General features: G+C 32.9%; 3 protein-coding genes and 1 pseudogene across 3 annotated transcripts; 2 read left to right on the forward strand and 2 right to left on the reverse strand.

The window, feature by feature from the left end:
* Positions 1–1,415: 1,415 nt before the first annotated feature.
* On the forward strand, positions 1,416–3,265 carry LOC112083995 (annotated as a pseudogene).
* Positions 3,266–3,859: 594 nt separating this feature from the next.
* LOC18992227 lies at positions 3,860–4,279 on the reverse strand. The gene has a single exon (XM_006415601.2). The coding sequence runs from the start codon at positions 4,277–4,279 to the stop codon at positions 3,968–3,970; it is 312 nt and encodes a 103-aa protein (XP_006415664.1). The 3' UTR covers positions 3,860–3,967.
* Positions 4,280–10,608: 6,329 nt separating this feature from the next.
* Positions 10,609–11,441, forward strand: LOC112084166 (ethylene-responsive transcription factor 11). The gene has a single exon (XM_024153384.1). The coding sequence runs from the start codon at positions 10,699–10,701 to the stop codon at positions 11,203–11,205; it is 507 nt and encodes a 168-aa protein (XP_024009152.1). The 5' UTR covers positions 10,609–10,698; the 3' UTR covers positions 11,206–11,441.
* A 2,040-nt stretch (positions 11,442–13,481) lies between these two features.
* Positions 13,482–14,337, reverse strand: LOC18992229 (ethylene-responsive transcription factor 12). Its single transcript, XM_006415603.2, has one exon. It carries the CDS (start codon positions 14,267–14,269, stop codon positions 13,694–13,696), a length of 576 nt encoding a protein of 191 aa, XP_006415666.1. The 5' UTR covers positions 14,270–14,337; the 3' UTR covers positions 13,482–13,693.
* Between the last annotated feature and the right edge of the window lie 1,230 nt (positions 14,338–15,567).

Consider the following 15,567-nt stretch of genomic DNA (forward strand, 5'->3'; position numbering starts at 1 on the left):
CAGCCGATGTTTGATCATCAACTTTTCTTTTCAATTTGGATTTTTTCACTCCAATTGGTCGTTGAGATGGAGATCCGCCACTAAAGTCGTCTTCATCAGCTAAGTTTATAGAAAATGTAGAAAAACTTGCAGATGCTTTTGTAGCAGAATCTGGTGTAGGATTTTCAGACTCATAAGATATATACCTGAAACCACATGGATTTGATATCTTTTTAGCGGAAGTGACACCATCTTTAAACTTTTCAAAATTCTTAATAATACTCCATACATGATCATATTTCCAACCGGTTTTGAAGTTTGGATCTTCCATTAGCATTTCTTTAGCTTGATTGAACTGCATATAAGTATTAAACATAATAAATAAAACTTCAATTAACAACAAAAAAATTAAAAAGTTATATATTAATAATTACAATATCATCATTTGAAGCACCACTTGGACGTCTATTTTCACATTGTTTGATGCATGCATGTAGCTTCCTTGTTGCTCTCTCAATTGTTTGAAATCTACATCGAATAGATTTTTTGGTACGCTCACTCCAAGTTGAAGCTTTCTCTTTTTCGAAAGCTTCCACCACATGATCCCAAAACTTGTCGGATGTTTCATAAACACCTGTTATCGGGTCTTGAGAAATTTCCATATACACTTGACATAAAAGCTTATCTTCTTCTTTAGAGTACCCAGCAGAACGAGAACCACGTTCAAACATTTTTAGTTAAAAAGGAAAGAAAATGTGTCAAGAATTTATGGAATTGTTTAATGTTGTGAATGGATTAAAAAGCCAAGATGTTATAGTATTTATAGAGGTTGATATAGTGACTTCTATATTCTCACGTTTTGGACTAGTGAAAATCTACAATAAATTCTCTCATTCATGAGTCCAACTACATATAAAGCTTTAAATTAAATTCTCACATTTATCACTCCAACTACACATACAGCTTTAACTTAATTTATTACATATTTTAAATAGATTTGAGAATCCAACTACACAAGAGACTTTACATTAAATTGTCACATTTATTTCTATTCAACTACACATATTGAAAACAACTACACGTAACTTTCTCTTCTTTAACTAAATTTTTCTTTATATCTCTCCAACTACTCATACTAAATGTAAACCTACATTTACACATTTTCACTCATCATATTTCTATAAATATCACTAAATCTACATTCTAATCATCACAATATTACAAACACATTTTACTTTGCTCATTCAAAATCTTCTCTCTCAAAATGAATTTTAATTTCCAAAATCTTCCAAATTTCCTTGATTCATCATCATCTTCAGATGATGATGATAATATGGAAATGATCAAAAGTCTTGACCATGAAGAACAAGCAATACAAATTGTTATTGCTAATAACAACTTGATCATTCAATACCTTCTCAATCAACAAAGCAACAATGAGACCCACGACAACTCGGTTCGAAGACGTGCCTTCATCCACCGTGATTGAGAAAGTGCACATGAGAGATTGTTCAATGACTACTTCTCTGAAACTCCACTGTATAATGATGCTATGTTTCGCAGAAGGTATCGTATGTCTCGTTCTCTATTTCTTCGTATTATTAACGCAGTTGAAAGTCATGACAACTACTTCACTCAAAGGAGGGATACAACTGGTCGACTTGGACTGTCACCCCTTCAAAAAGGAACAGCTGTATTCCGGATGCTAGCGTATGGGCTTCCAGCAGATGCCACAGATGAGTACGTTAAAATAGGCGAATCAACAGCAATCGAAAGCATGAAACGTTTTTGTCGAGCTATAGTGGATATTTTTTTGGAGCAATACTTACGCTCACCAACAGCCAATGATGTTGCAAGACTTCTTTACATTGGTGAAAAACGAGGTTTTCCAGGAATGCTTGGTAGCCTAGATTGCATGCACTGGAAAAGGAAAAATTGTCCTACCGCATGGGCTGGGAAATATGCGGGACATAGTGGATTGCCAACAATAATTCTTGAAGCTGTAGCAGATTATGATCTTTGGATATGGCATGCGTATTTTGGAATGCCAGGCACCAATAATGACATCAATGTGTTGGAGAATTCCCATCTTTTCTCCAATCTCGCTCAAGGTATTGCTCCTCCTTGTCATTATGTCATTCAAGGAAAAGAGTTTAATATGGGTTATTATTTAGCGGATGATATATATCCAAAATGGTTCACCATTGTGCAAACTATTCACGAGCCAATGGGTCTTAAGAAAAAATATTTTGCTACACAACAAGAAGCATGTCGGAAAGATGTAGAACGTGCATTCGGAGTTCTCCAATCGCGTTTTGCAATTGTGAAAGGACCAACTCGTTTTTGGGGAAAAAATGTGATACATGACATAATGACACATGTATAATTTTACATAATATGATAATCGAAGATGAGCGTGATCTCAATGCACCAATTGAAGTTGGAAGAGAAGCTCCACCACCAGAGGTGGAAATAGCAGAAGATGAAACTACCCGATTTCAAGAATTTCTTGGGCGATATAGAAAAATCAGAGACAAAGAGGTTCATTTTTCACTTCGAAGCTGATTGATCATTTGTGAGAAAAGTATACTAATTCTGATGCTTAAAAAAATGTATTAGTTGCTAATCTTTTTATTATGTGATGTAATAAATTTTTATAATAATTAATGTTAAAAATATGTTTATGTTGAATTATTGTTAAAAATAAAATAGATAGAACAATTTTAAAATTTTAAAAGTAAAGGGTCTGATAAGCAATTAATATTAAGGAATAAAATATAATATATATTTTTAGAGTCAGATATAGAGATGACCATTGGAGTAAACTCCTTCTCTCTATTTTTAGAGAACTCTATATTTATAGCCAAAAATAGAACCAACCATTAGAAATGCTCTAAGTCACTGCATTTGGGCGAGAAGTAAACCAGTGTACTAATCCGTCCTTGAAACAAGGGTTGTGTCTCTGGATAGTACTTAGGCGGTTCCTCATTGTCTTGTCCAGGGTCTTGATGATTCGCTGAGCCGTGGACGGTTGTTCACCATGCCTGCGTTGATTTCTCTCTTGCCATATTGCGTGGATGGCAGCTTAAAAAAGATAGTGAATGAGGAATTGCTGAACGCGGTCCGAGTTTGGGGAAGAGATAAGCTGAAGGATAGGAGACCAATCTGTGGTATAGCGGTGAGTGAGGATCCCTCTGGTGAGGTTCGACCATATCTCCGCCGAAAACGTACACCCGAAGAAAAGGTGGTCTCTGCTCTCCATTGGATCTTATCATTATATGTATAATGACCTTCAACATGTTTATAGTTGCAATTCGAAACTCGATGTTTTCTATCAATATATCTTGTCATACGAGTAAGTACTCTCATATTATATTTACATATTACAACTATCCGAGATAGAAAATATTTATAGATCCGCCACGCACTAACGTATATATAAATAGATATCTAAACTTCTGACGGGTTTAATGGAAACTTGATAACATGCCTGCAAGTTAATATGCATGACACATTCTTTGGAAAAGACTTTTCTATATAGAGCAAGGCCGTGAGGTAGATAGGCGTTACATCAACGATTTTATATTTTAATTCTGTGTAAGATCTTTGTCATACAGACATTAATTTTGTTTGTATAATTAGGTGTCAACCACACTATAGTTGGACGGTATATGAATAGCCAAATTACGGCTATAAAAGAAAGAAAATAAAAAAATAAAAAAAAGCACGCAAGATCTTTACTTGAGCTCGATTCCTGAATCTTGATCATAGTTTTTAGTATTGACATGTTCTTAAAATTATAAAACACTTTACACGGGTTATCTGGAACAAGATGTGTATATAAAACTATTTGGATGTATTACAAAACAAAAATGAAGACATGATGCATTATGCAGTAACTACACTAGCCTTGAGCACTACCTTATCTAGAGAACACCCACATAGGTAGTAGAAAAGTTGAAGAACATAACCAACATATCTTCCGGTTTCATTTCGGCTTCTTATGTCTCTGTTTCAAATCTAGACTGGCATGAGGAACAGGCCCAGGGTAAGGGAAACCTCCTCCGTAAACCGGGCTAGGGTTCCAAAACCCATAATCACCATACAACTTTGGCAAAAAGCTCTTGGATTTCACCTTAAAGGAAGAATCTAAATCTTGAGATGATGGCGACATTTTAGTAGAGATAGAGGGTTTTGCCATGACGGTCGAGATGATGATGACAATAGCGAGGGTAGTTAAGAGAAACATAGACATGTTTGAAACATGAGGAACCATCATCAAGACTCTTAGGATGTGCATGATATTCCTACCTTTTCTAAGCTATTTAAAACCAGATTAGATAGAGGATTACAGCGCATAACTTGTTTTATTGTTTATTTATTTTGTGTAATCATGAAATTAACTTGTTTTATATCAAAGGTTATAATGTACCTAAGAGATGGCTTTTGAGGACTCAATAGCTGTTTTGGTTATCACGTCATATGAATGAAAAGGATCATGAGGTTTGCATGTACTTTGTTGTTTATACACTTGGAAACGAAATCACGTTGGTTTATTATATTCAATTCTTCCAATCGAGATTCAACTCTTTGTATGAAATCTTTTGAACGTAAGAAAATAGAACAAGGCCCAGTAGTATGATAAGGCCCACATTTTGTGCTCACTTATGCTTGATTCGTTTCACGTTTTGTTTTCTTTCGCCTGAAAAATAGAACTTGGTCATGTTTTTTACCTCTCTGATGATAATTTTTGTCAACACCTTTCTGATGATATCATCGTTGCTATATTGTGTTGGCACACAAACAGGGATACATTCGAATTCTCTTAACTATTTGTCAACCTTTAATCTCTTAAAATTTTCTAAACTCTTCTGATAAATCTTTTGGTTATGCAATCACAACCGACTTTAAGAACACTTCATGGAAGCATATCACGGTTCAGAATCAGCTGAAGCACCTTATGTGCTGGGCGTATGCGACCGTGGCTTCAGGATTCTCTGCAAGTGGGAGCACGACTATTTTAACATCGATTTAATGAAACGTTATTAAAAATAGTTTAATGCATATTTATTTATCCATGGACAATACATGAACCATGGAAGAAAAGATAGAAAATTAGTAATCAAATCAGGAGAGAAAGAATTGGAGAATTGAATGTATCCAAACCAAGTCAGGAATGAATCACCGGGTCCGGATTGTAGGATCACACTTTTTTCCTATAAAAAGAAATTGACATCAGCCATAACTTTATCGTATTACTAGATTGAGTTATATATGTTTCAAATACTACCTTGATATTTGGATAACCAAAAATGTTGTGTAGTATTTTGTAAATCTAAGAAAGCGAATATTGTTTTTTCCTTTTTTTGTCAATATGATTCATGGTCTTTAATTTCTCTAATATTTTATGGAAAATTAAAGTCGAATTCTAGATGTTTAAAGATTTTGTATAGAAAGTAAAGTATTTTTTTTTTATCTCTGAATGTGTAGCCGTCAAGTAGTCCACTCACCAGTTTTTTAGTGGATTTAAAGCATAACATTATTTCAACTAGCCAACTGGATTAGCAAACAACATCTACTTATTTATATAGAGCAAAGCGTCTTTACGTATTAAAGCTTCAACATCCATTTTCTATACAAAAAAAAAAAGAAGAAGAAGATACAGTATGTTTTGAAAGAGAAAAAATAGTCTTAAATTAGTTTTAAAATTCATAATATTTTTAGCATGTGTTTAGAATGATTTTAGCTTACCATATGATATGATACGCGCCAAATTAATGAGAATTAGTCAACATGGGACACGCTTTGATCCAAATGTCTACACTGTCCCCATCTTGACCACCAAAATATCCAAAGTCTCCTCTCCTTTGTTGTTTTTCCCGGCACGTTCCAATTATTAGTTAACGTTTAATTTTGATTTGTAAGATACTTTCTTATCACACATGTGATGCGAGATTCATTCATGCATCAAACCACTTTTGTCTACTCTGAAGTCTGAACCATTATTCGTATTATATTCCACTGTTCAATTCCACCGTTAGACATGTAAACTCATCCAAAAAAAATATCCGTATAAGTTTTGATTAAAAAATATTCAAACTGTCAGACGTCATTACATATAAATCCAAATGGATATCATATTCGAAGAGTAATATATTGTAGAATTAAGCATTCATAAATACATTTCTATATTAAATTATATGAAGAAAATTGAATGGAAGGATTTTATTTCATATACCATCTATCTTTATTCCATCAATTTCATTTTAGTTACTAATATATACTTCAGAATATTAATATTTTCATATCAAAAATTTGTAATGGATGTTTATTATTAAAAAATCTATATTGGATATAATAATATTAAAAAGGAAAAAGACAGTTATGTGAAAATGTGAAGACCGAGTACTTATGGTCCGTTTGCCTGAAAGTCCAAATGCAATTACAAACTTGAAATTGTGATAAGAAGAATCTATCAAACTTTGAAAGCAAAGTTGGTGTAAATGCATTGCATCGGAACAGTGGGAAAGCCGGGAAAGCGGTAACACAACAAAGTCCCAACACTGTGTTATAATTATTTATTATCTTTTAATTAAAAATTGGTAGTATTATGTAATACGATGACTATATAAAATATTCTTCTCAGCAGTGTCTGTCCTCCGACATTTTTGTAGCCCTGTGTCGTCTTTGGTTTTAACCCGATCTTTATGTTCTCTGGTCTATATAATGTGTCCATTATTTATTTTGTTTTGTCAAAATGTGTCATTATTTAAGCAGCACATAAATAAATAATCATGTTTTAAAAAGAAAAACTATGTTTGTTTTTAGATACGGTTTAATTATTCTACCAATTATTAGGCGAAATGGATGTGTACTCAAGCCATCCGCAACCGCATGTGAGACTAGTTTAAGTATTTGCAATATTGGTTCGATTTGTTTTAACATATTACCTTGATTATAAAAAAAACAAATTTTGGTCATCAATGCAAGCACAAGTTTTTAAGTTTGGATGAAGTTAGGTAAGCACCAAACCATCATTCCATCATATGAAAGATGGCAACTATGAATATGGCTTTGCTTTGTTGTTTTAGACCATCTCCAATGATCTCTCATTTTGAGGGAAAACATAAAAAAATGAGGGAAATATAATTTTGAGAGAAAAAATAAGTTTATGAACAGTATTACATCAAATTTGAGGGAATACTATTCATCCCTTCATTTCATTTTTTAGCTTTGTTTATTTGCAAAATGATCCTTATAGTTTTACATATATTTCATATACATATCTAAACAAATATTTAAACTTTTATTTACTATACAAATAAAATATTACTATTTTTAAAGCATAATAATAAATAAATATTAATTAACTTTATAAATAAAAACGTGAAATATAATTTTTTTCTTTGTCATGTTATGTAATTTTCTTTATGTAATAAATGTTTTAATATAAACTAAGAATTTTGTTTGTTTAAATTTTATATTTTTAAAATAGTTAGGTATAATTTGTAAATTTAGAAATAATGGGTGTTGTTTGCAACTAATAATAAAATAAAAAAAGAATATACTTAGAATATTCCTTTTTAAGAGAAAAAATGAAGGAAACTATTGGAGTAAAACTCTACCTCATTTTGAGTTTACTTCATTTTGAGAAAAAAATGAGGGAAACCATTAAAGATGCTATTAAAAATAATATAAATTATATTTATTCCTTAACTTTCATATATATCATGTTTTTTAAAACGGATTCCTCTATTTCATATATTGCTTCGGATTGTCTATTTTGAAAAATTCTATAATATGTGAAACTCATAGCCAAAGACAACCTCAGCCTAATTTTATGAAGTTGGGGTTGTACGTGCATACAGATTATATATCCAATAAACTCATTATTAATTTTTGTCATAAAATCGCGTATGTTAGCTTTTTTATAGAGATTTTTGGTTCGGAAATATGTACACCAGCATAACCATAATGTTTTCTAGAACTATCCTTTCAATCTGGCCCCATTATATACATAAGCGAAACGTTGTACGTCCTGAGGGATATTTATTCAAATATTTTAAATTTCTTAAAACTGATGTTATATACAGTATTAGACCATCTCCAATGATCCTTCAAATTTCACTTTTTCCTTTATTTTGAAGATAAAAATGAATAAATCTTCTCTAATGGTGCTTCAATTTCACCTTCAAAATGAAGAAATGAACAGTGTTTCTTCAAATATGAAGGAACAATGTTCATTTCTTTATTTTTTGAAAGTAAATTTTTTTATTTACAAAATATATCCTTAACTTTTTTTATATGTTTTGATTTATACCCAAACACAACTTATATGTTTTTTTAACGTAATTAATTTTAAAACAATAAATTTAACTAATCAAATTATAAAGTAAAACTGCAATAAACATAATAAAAATACAATAACACTTATTAATTAAGAAATACAATAACATAACCAAAAAAAAACTTAAAAATACATAATTAATACTAAATTATAAAACTTAACATAACATAAACCAACAACTTAATAATCTGGGAAACTACTTCCAGATCCATTAAAATTATTAAAATATTGTCCAAATAAAGTTGATGCTGAAGGAGGAGCTTGTTGATTTTGTTGTTGTTCAACTCATTTTTTAAAGATGAATTTTTTTATTTACAAAATGTATCCTTAACTTTTTTATATGTTTTGATTTAAACCCAAACACAATGTTTTTTTAACCCAATTAATTTTAAAACAATAAATTTAACTAATCAAATTATAAAGTAAAACTGCAATAAACACAATAAAAATACAATAACACTTATTAATTAAGAAATACGATAACATAACCAACAACAAAATTAAAAATACATAATTAATACTAATTTATAAATAAATAAAATTAACATAACATAAACCAACAACTTAATAATCTGGGAAACTACTTCCAGATCCATTAAAATTATTAAAATATTGTCCAAATGAAGTTGATGCTGAAGGAGGAGCTTGTTGATTTTGTTGTTGTTCAACTCTTTTTTGTAAAATCCGTGCTTGTTCAGCTTGAACATATGAACGGATATTCAAATCTTCTATGGAATTTAAGTCTTGCAACAGAATTTTGTTTTCTTCTTTAAGTTTTTTTAAAGCATAATTCTTACTTTAAATATCTAAATGGTGTTGCTTTTGAGAACTTGTCTTCTTTAGTTGCTCCACAAATTGTCTATTTCCTTCTTCCAAGTGTTGATCTCAATGCACTAATTGAAGTAAGAAGAGAAGTTTCACCTCCGGATGTTGAAATAGAAGCGAATGAAAGTATCCAGTTCCAAGAATTTCTGGCTCGATATAGAAAAATCAAGGATAAAGAAGCTCATTTCTCTCTTCGAAATGCATTAATTGATCGTTTATGGGAAAAATATTTGTCCTCTAGTACATGATAAGATTATGATATGGTTTGTTCTTATTTATATTATGTATTTTTTTCTTTTTATGTATGGTTTGTTTGTATGTATGGTTTGTTCTTATTACATTATGTAATGTAATTTTCTTTATATAATAAAATTTTAAATTATATAAAATCATAATTTGGTTAACAATTATTCTAAATAAAATAAATAGGTGAAAGTTTATAAAACTGAAAAGTAGAGAACTTTATTAGCAATTAATAATAAAATAGAGATTTAAAATGCTTGGAATATTTTTTTTGAAAGAAAAAATAAAGAAACCATGGTCTTATGAATTTATTAACTTATTAAATGATTATCATTTTTATTGAAAATTAATTGACAAATGTCTAAATTTTCTGAGTTTAGAGACTTCAGAGAAATTTTGACAAATTGCTATGCTGCGCAACTATCCCTATCTTTACTATGCACTAAATAATAGATTAGGATATTTGTAAGTACGCAAGGAAGGTTCTTACTTTTTAGCTAATAAGCTAGTATTTTCATATAAACTAAATCATATACTTGAAAAAAAAAAATCTGCTAGCTAGATCATTATGTCATTCATGAACCATCGATAGTAGGAGTCATTATTAGAAAACAAATCATTCATAAATCGTTGATTTGTTTGTATAATTTCGGGTTATAGTAACAAATTACATTAGCTTTAGTTTAATACTAGTATAATACTATAATTAATCTCGCACTTTCTCAAAGGATAAATTTTTAATCATATAGCACGTCGTGTCTGTATGCAGTTTGCTTACCAATAGAGGAAGAAAATATATTAGTGATGCTAAAAAGTTGGGTGTTTCGCAGAAATACGACACGTACCGAAATAAGCGCGTGGACTTCTCTCTGATTTTCAGATCACCACACGCAATTATTGGAAAATCCATTATATTATCCCCTAATTAAAACAATACTCATATTAGCTACAAATCTTAAAATATGAACTAGTAGATAAAACACATTAAACTCATTCAAGAAAAATACCCACAAAAAAGCCAAAAAAAAAAAAGTCATAAACTCACTTTCCCCGTTCGTGTCGTGGAGACAAAAACAAGAAGCCACGTAACTAGCAATAATTACGGATACTGCCACTTAGCCGCCCTTTAGTCAAAACCGCGGTTTGACTGATTTTATGTCTCTTCATCTCTCTCTCTGTCTTTTTATAAATAAATCCAACACAAATCTCTTTTTTTTCTCACCACAACACAACACAAAGCTCTCTCTAATTTCCTCTTTTAATACATCAAAATTAGTTTTTTTCCTCTCTCTCTCTCTGTCTAAATGGCGCCGACAGTTAAAACGGCGGCCGTTAAAACTAACGGCGGAGACGGCGGAATCAAAGAAAACCGTTACAGAGGAGTAAGAAAGAGGCCATGGGGTCGTTACGCCGCCGAGATCAGAGATCCGACGAAGAAGACTCGAGTCTGGCTCGGCACTTTCGACACTCCAGAAGCGGCGGCTCGTGCCTACGACAAAGCCGCTCTTCGGTTCCGTGGCGCTAAAGCCAAAACCAATTTCACTCATCCTTTCCCCGACGGCGAGAGCCCGAGCCAAAGCAGCACCGTCGAATCATCGTCGTCGTCGATTCCCGATCTCAATCTCGGATCCGTCAATTCCAGATTCCCTTTCCCGAAGATTCAGGTCAAGTCTGGGATGATCGTGTTCGACCACGACGAATCGGCGAGGAGTGAATCGGATTCGTCGTCTGTGGTGATGGATCAAAGTCCTGAGAGACGACGTGTGTGTTTGGATTTGGATCTCAATTTCCCTCCCAAGCCTGAGAACTAATTTTTATGATTTTTAGATGAATTAAAAAAAGTTCTGAAATTTGAAATCAAGTATCTGATAAAACTTAGATTGAGCTTGTCGTCGTGTCTTACTAAGTTGGTGCCAAATTTTTTTTTTTTTTTGGGTCAGCAGAAAATTTAAAATGAATTATTAGTGCTCTCATCTGCTGTTGTTTATCATTTAATTGTAACTCTCTTTTTTTCTGATCAACAGAAAATAATACTTTGTTTTGGCATCAATCTTTTGAATAACACATGCTTATTTTTGTTTAAAAAAAAGTCTTAAATCGTATCCAATTGTTGATTTGAGGGAAAAGCATGATTTAGGACAATGGGGTTATTGTGAAAAAAAGGATTTTTCTGCCGGATTATTGGTCAAAAACAAAATTTTGCTGCCTCAAATAATCCGACTGGTTAATTCGACGGCAAGGTTGGACTTGTTTTGCAATGGGATTATGGGACTATGGGAGACCATAACTAAATGTCTTAAACAGACAAGAGAAGTTCCAATTTCCTCCTACCTACTGAAACTTGGGTCAATTTTCAGTAACTTAAACAGCAAAACAAGGAAATTAACACAAACTGAAATTGAACATGGATCTTTATAGCCCATCTGATCTTTTGGCCCATATAACCACATCCAATTTTGAAATTATAGTTTGAATTCAAAAAGGAAAAGTAATGTGTTTTTTTTTTTAATTTTCTGTAAGTTATGCTTGTTGGGATTTACTCCATTCCAAAAACCAACAATTTCCTGTCAAATGTCAACTATTTGATGTCCTTTGTTTTTCATGTAACATAACGAGATGAAATATTGATATTTCCATTCTAAAAAGTGTTTGAGCTAAATGAATGATTTTTGAAGAGATCCGGCTTTTATCTAATTCTATAAATAAATAGGCACAATATTCACTGAAGAAAACAAAAATTAAAACCAGAAACCAAAATTCCCCAATACCACGGATTGATTTTTGTTGGGATTCCTTTTGGACTATCTTCGAACCATTTTAGACACGCAAAAGACATCATAAAAAAACATCTCAAAATGATGGTCGGCCACTGCCGCCACACTTTTAAGTAAAACATTTTTTGTGGTCAATTAATAAGTAACGTAAACAGCTCTAAACTGTAATTTAATAGACTTTGGTTAAATAATACTTAGGTTATGAATACAACAAAAAAACTAGGAGGTAGTGGAGAGACAACAAGAAGAGACTTGCAAAGAAGAACCAAAATAAACAGCTATTATAGTAAACAACTAAAGAAAAATAACCCAAAATTAAAATTGTTTTGTAAAACACAAGCGAAGTCAGGCGACGATGCGTGGGGTCCTCAGAAGAGCCCAAACGGAAATTAGGTTACTTCAATGTCATTGCAGAAACACATGCAGAGAGTTCGTCAATTCCAAATATACAACCGATTTCTTAGATCCAAAAATCTATTCATAAAATATAACTATAATTAGGGTCCCTTATAATTATTATAATTTAATATAAAGATTAGATTACTAATTTAAAGAATTCCTCTAAACCTATTTTTTTTTTTTTAAATGAATGAACTTTGGTTAGTTATTACATACGACTTACACATGTAATCCGTGACACAATGTTTTTTAGTCTCGTACTTTTGTGTAAGTTTATAGCTACACGAATTGGCTTACAATTGACATATAGAAAACATAAGCAAATATCTAAAAAGAACTTTTGAATTGTTCTATTTGTGGTTCTACTATATTTAAGTAATTTTCGGGATCAATAAGGTTGCTTATCGTAAATAACGGATATATATATTATATGTGTGATTCATTAAAAAAGCAAACTAATTTTAATATCATTCTCGTAAAGTGAAAAGAAACTATTTACAACCGATAATAATACATACATATCTTGTCCGTAAGTGAAAATGGCAGTCCAAACTCACACGCTTGCTCTGTCTTTACATCTCTCATTAGTCTCTATCTCTTTTGTCTGTTTCTTTCTTTCTCAGTCTTTTGTCGTGTTAGGAGAGGCGCGTGAGTCAAAACAAGACGCAAAGTAAAGATCTACACAAGTCAGTCCGTACTTGACGACACGCCATAGAATACGATAAGGTTAAAAATCCCCTCGAAACCGACATAAGCGACGGTCGTAACAATCCACAACATCGAATGATAACTTTCTTTAGATCCATTTTCAAATCATTCGAAACATACTAATAAGAAAATATATACAATGCTAACTAATAATAATGAAGAAGTGTTAATTAAGAAGTTTCTTGTTTAGCCGCAATAAGGATCATAACAATCGATATCCGTCTCTTACATAACAAAACAAAAAAGGGGACAAATTGAAAAGATTAAACTACTCATACTACTCTAAAATAAAAGATATTTGCTAAAAAAGAAACTAAAAGTTAAACAATAGTTCCGCCGAAAGTGTTCAAAACGGCGCCGTGTAGGAAAGTCAGCACAAATGCCGCCGTTACATCAGCCATCTTCTTGGTCGTTTGCTTCACAGCCAAAGCGGAGGCGGCTCGTTGAGGTCAATGGCTAAACCACGTCGCACCGTAGCAGAGGAAGGAGAAGAACTCATCATCGGAAACTCAACCACTCGAGGCGATGACGTGGCAGCAGCGGCAGGCAAGGCAGTATAGTAAAGCGGCGCTTCTGCAGAAGGAAAATCGGAAGTTTTGTCGTTGAGCACTCCGGTTCGGAGAAAGATTCGGTGGTGTTGGTGTTGGTCGGGAATCGGAGGAGGAGGGGCAGGGAACCAGATGTGTTGGTGTTGGTGTTGAAGGTGGTGGTTTTGGTTATCTGGAGCGGCGGAGGCGGTGGCGGAGGAGGGAGCGGAAGGGATGTGGTTGAGATCGAGGGAGAGAGGAGAAGGGAAGTTAGTCTTGGCTTTGATTCCACGGAGGAAACGGGCGGCGCCGTCGTAAGCGAGAGCGGCTTCTTCGGGAGTGTCGAAAGTGCCTAACCAAACCCTAGTTTTCTTCCATGGATCTCTAATCTCCGCCGCGTAACGACCCCATGGTCTCTTTCTTACTCCTCTGTAATGCACCTCCCTCGCGCAAGTCGTCGACGCCATTCTTTAAGAATCTCTGCAGAGGAAACGCGAGAATCTAGAGAGAGAGAGTAGAGAAGAAAGAGTTTTTGCTTTGTTGACTCGTTTGACCCAAATGAGAGAGAGATAGAGAGAGAGTTTAAAAAGAAGAGGTGTTTATGGGCCCACTTTGAGACACCCGTAATCCTCGGCTTCTTTGACGATTTAGAACACCAATGGTGAACCTCCTCTTGGGATTCATAGCTATTTTTTAATAATTTATATTTGATTAAGGAATGGTTTAGAACTCTACAGTTTTTTATTCCTCCAATGGTAAACTTCATTAGAAATTCTCAAAATGGGTTTGATGAAATCTAAAATTTTTTTGTTTAATTTTCCTTCACAAACTATGAAGCAAAAGAAGAACAGTGATCTCAAGTATGATGTTCTCGGTTTTGATTTTATATAATGAATGAATTGGTTTGGCAGTTTAACCAGAAAGGAATTGTTCCTCTCAGAATTGAGTCTCCGGCATTACCGTCGGTTCGATTTGTAACAATAATCGAGGAAAGAGTGATGCTTTGATTCCAATGAAAATCCCAGCTCTTTTTCAAGTGGATTCATGCAAAGCTTTCATTTTTTTAGCCCATGATCTGAAATCACCAGAGAAAAATCGTGGCTAGAAGAGGAGAAATAAACGTCGACACAAACGAAGAACCTTAGAAAGTGGAAGAGGAGAGAGAGCATCAAAAAAATGTTCTTGTTGAACGAATGAGAAGCACACACGTCACTTATGAACCCTTTTAAATACAGTCTCCAAAAACTCTAAAACAAGAACCGGTTCACAAGATATTGGGCTTTTTTCATTTTTTTTAAATCCAAAAAACTTACAAACCCCACCTTAAAACCTGTGTAAAACTGCCGTTACAGATGTTCTTATAAGTAAGTTTATAAACTATCTATCCATTTTTTTCATATTTATTTTATTAATAAGATATAGGTTTTAATTGGTAACTTTGCGGAATGGCGGAATTGCGGAAAAAATCTTGCAGAAAAGATTAAGCGACTTATAAGTCGCTTTTCTGCGGAATGACTTTTCCTTTGTATTTTTGTTAAGTAAAAACGCAGTCTGCATTTCTGTGCGTATTTTTTTATTACGCGGATTTTTGTTGATTGGCAAAAAACCTGCGGAATTGTGTTTAAAAACGCAATTCTGTCATTCCGCAAATTACCAATCAAAGCCATACTCAATATTTATTTTGGCCAAACAGAAAACAAAACTGGATATTTGATGTCTAGGTTCGATGTTTTCAAGAATCAAGCACCGTTCGATCATTTGCTTG

Source organism: Eutrema salsugineum, unplaced genomic scaffold, assembly GCF_000478725.1.
Source record: "Eutrema salsugineum unplaced genomic scaffold, Eutsalg1_0 scaffold_5, whole genome shotgun sequence".
NCBI classification, from domain to species: Eukaryota; Viridiplantae; Streptophyta; class Magnoliopsida; order Brassicales; family Brassicaceae; genus Eutrema; species Eutrema salsugineum.

Coding starts and splice junctions, on each gene's coding strand:
- LOC18992227 (XM_006415601.2), bottom strand. CDS start 4,279: ATGCACATCCTAAGAGTCTTGATGATGGTTCCTCATGTTTCAAACATG.
- LOC112084166 (XM_024153384.1), top strand. CDS start 10,699: ATGGCGCCGACAGTTAAAACGGCGGCCGTTAAAACTAACGGCGGAGAC.
- LOC18992229 (XM_006415603.2), bottom strand. CDS start 14,269: ATGGCGTCGACGACTTGCGCGAGGGAGGTGCATTACAGAGGAGTAAGA.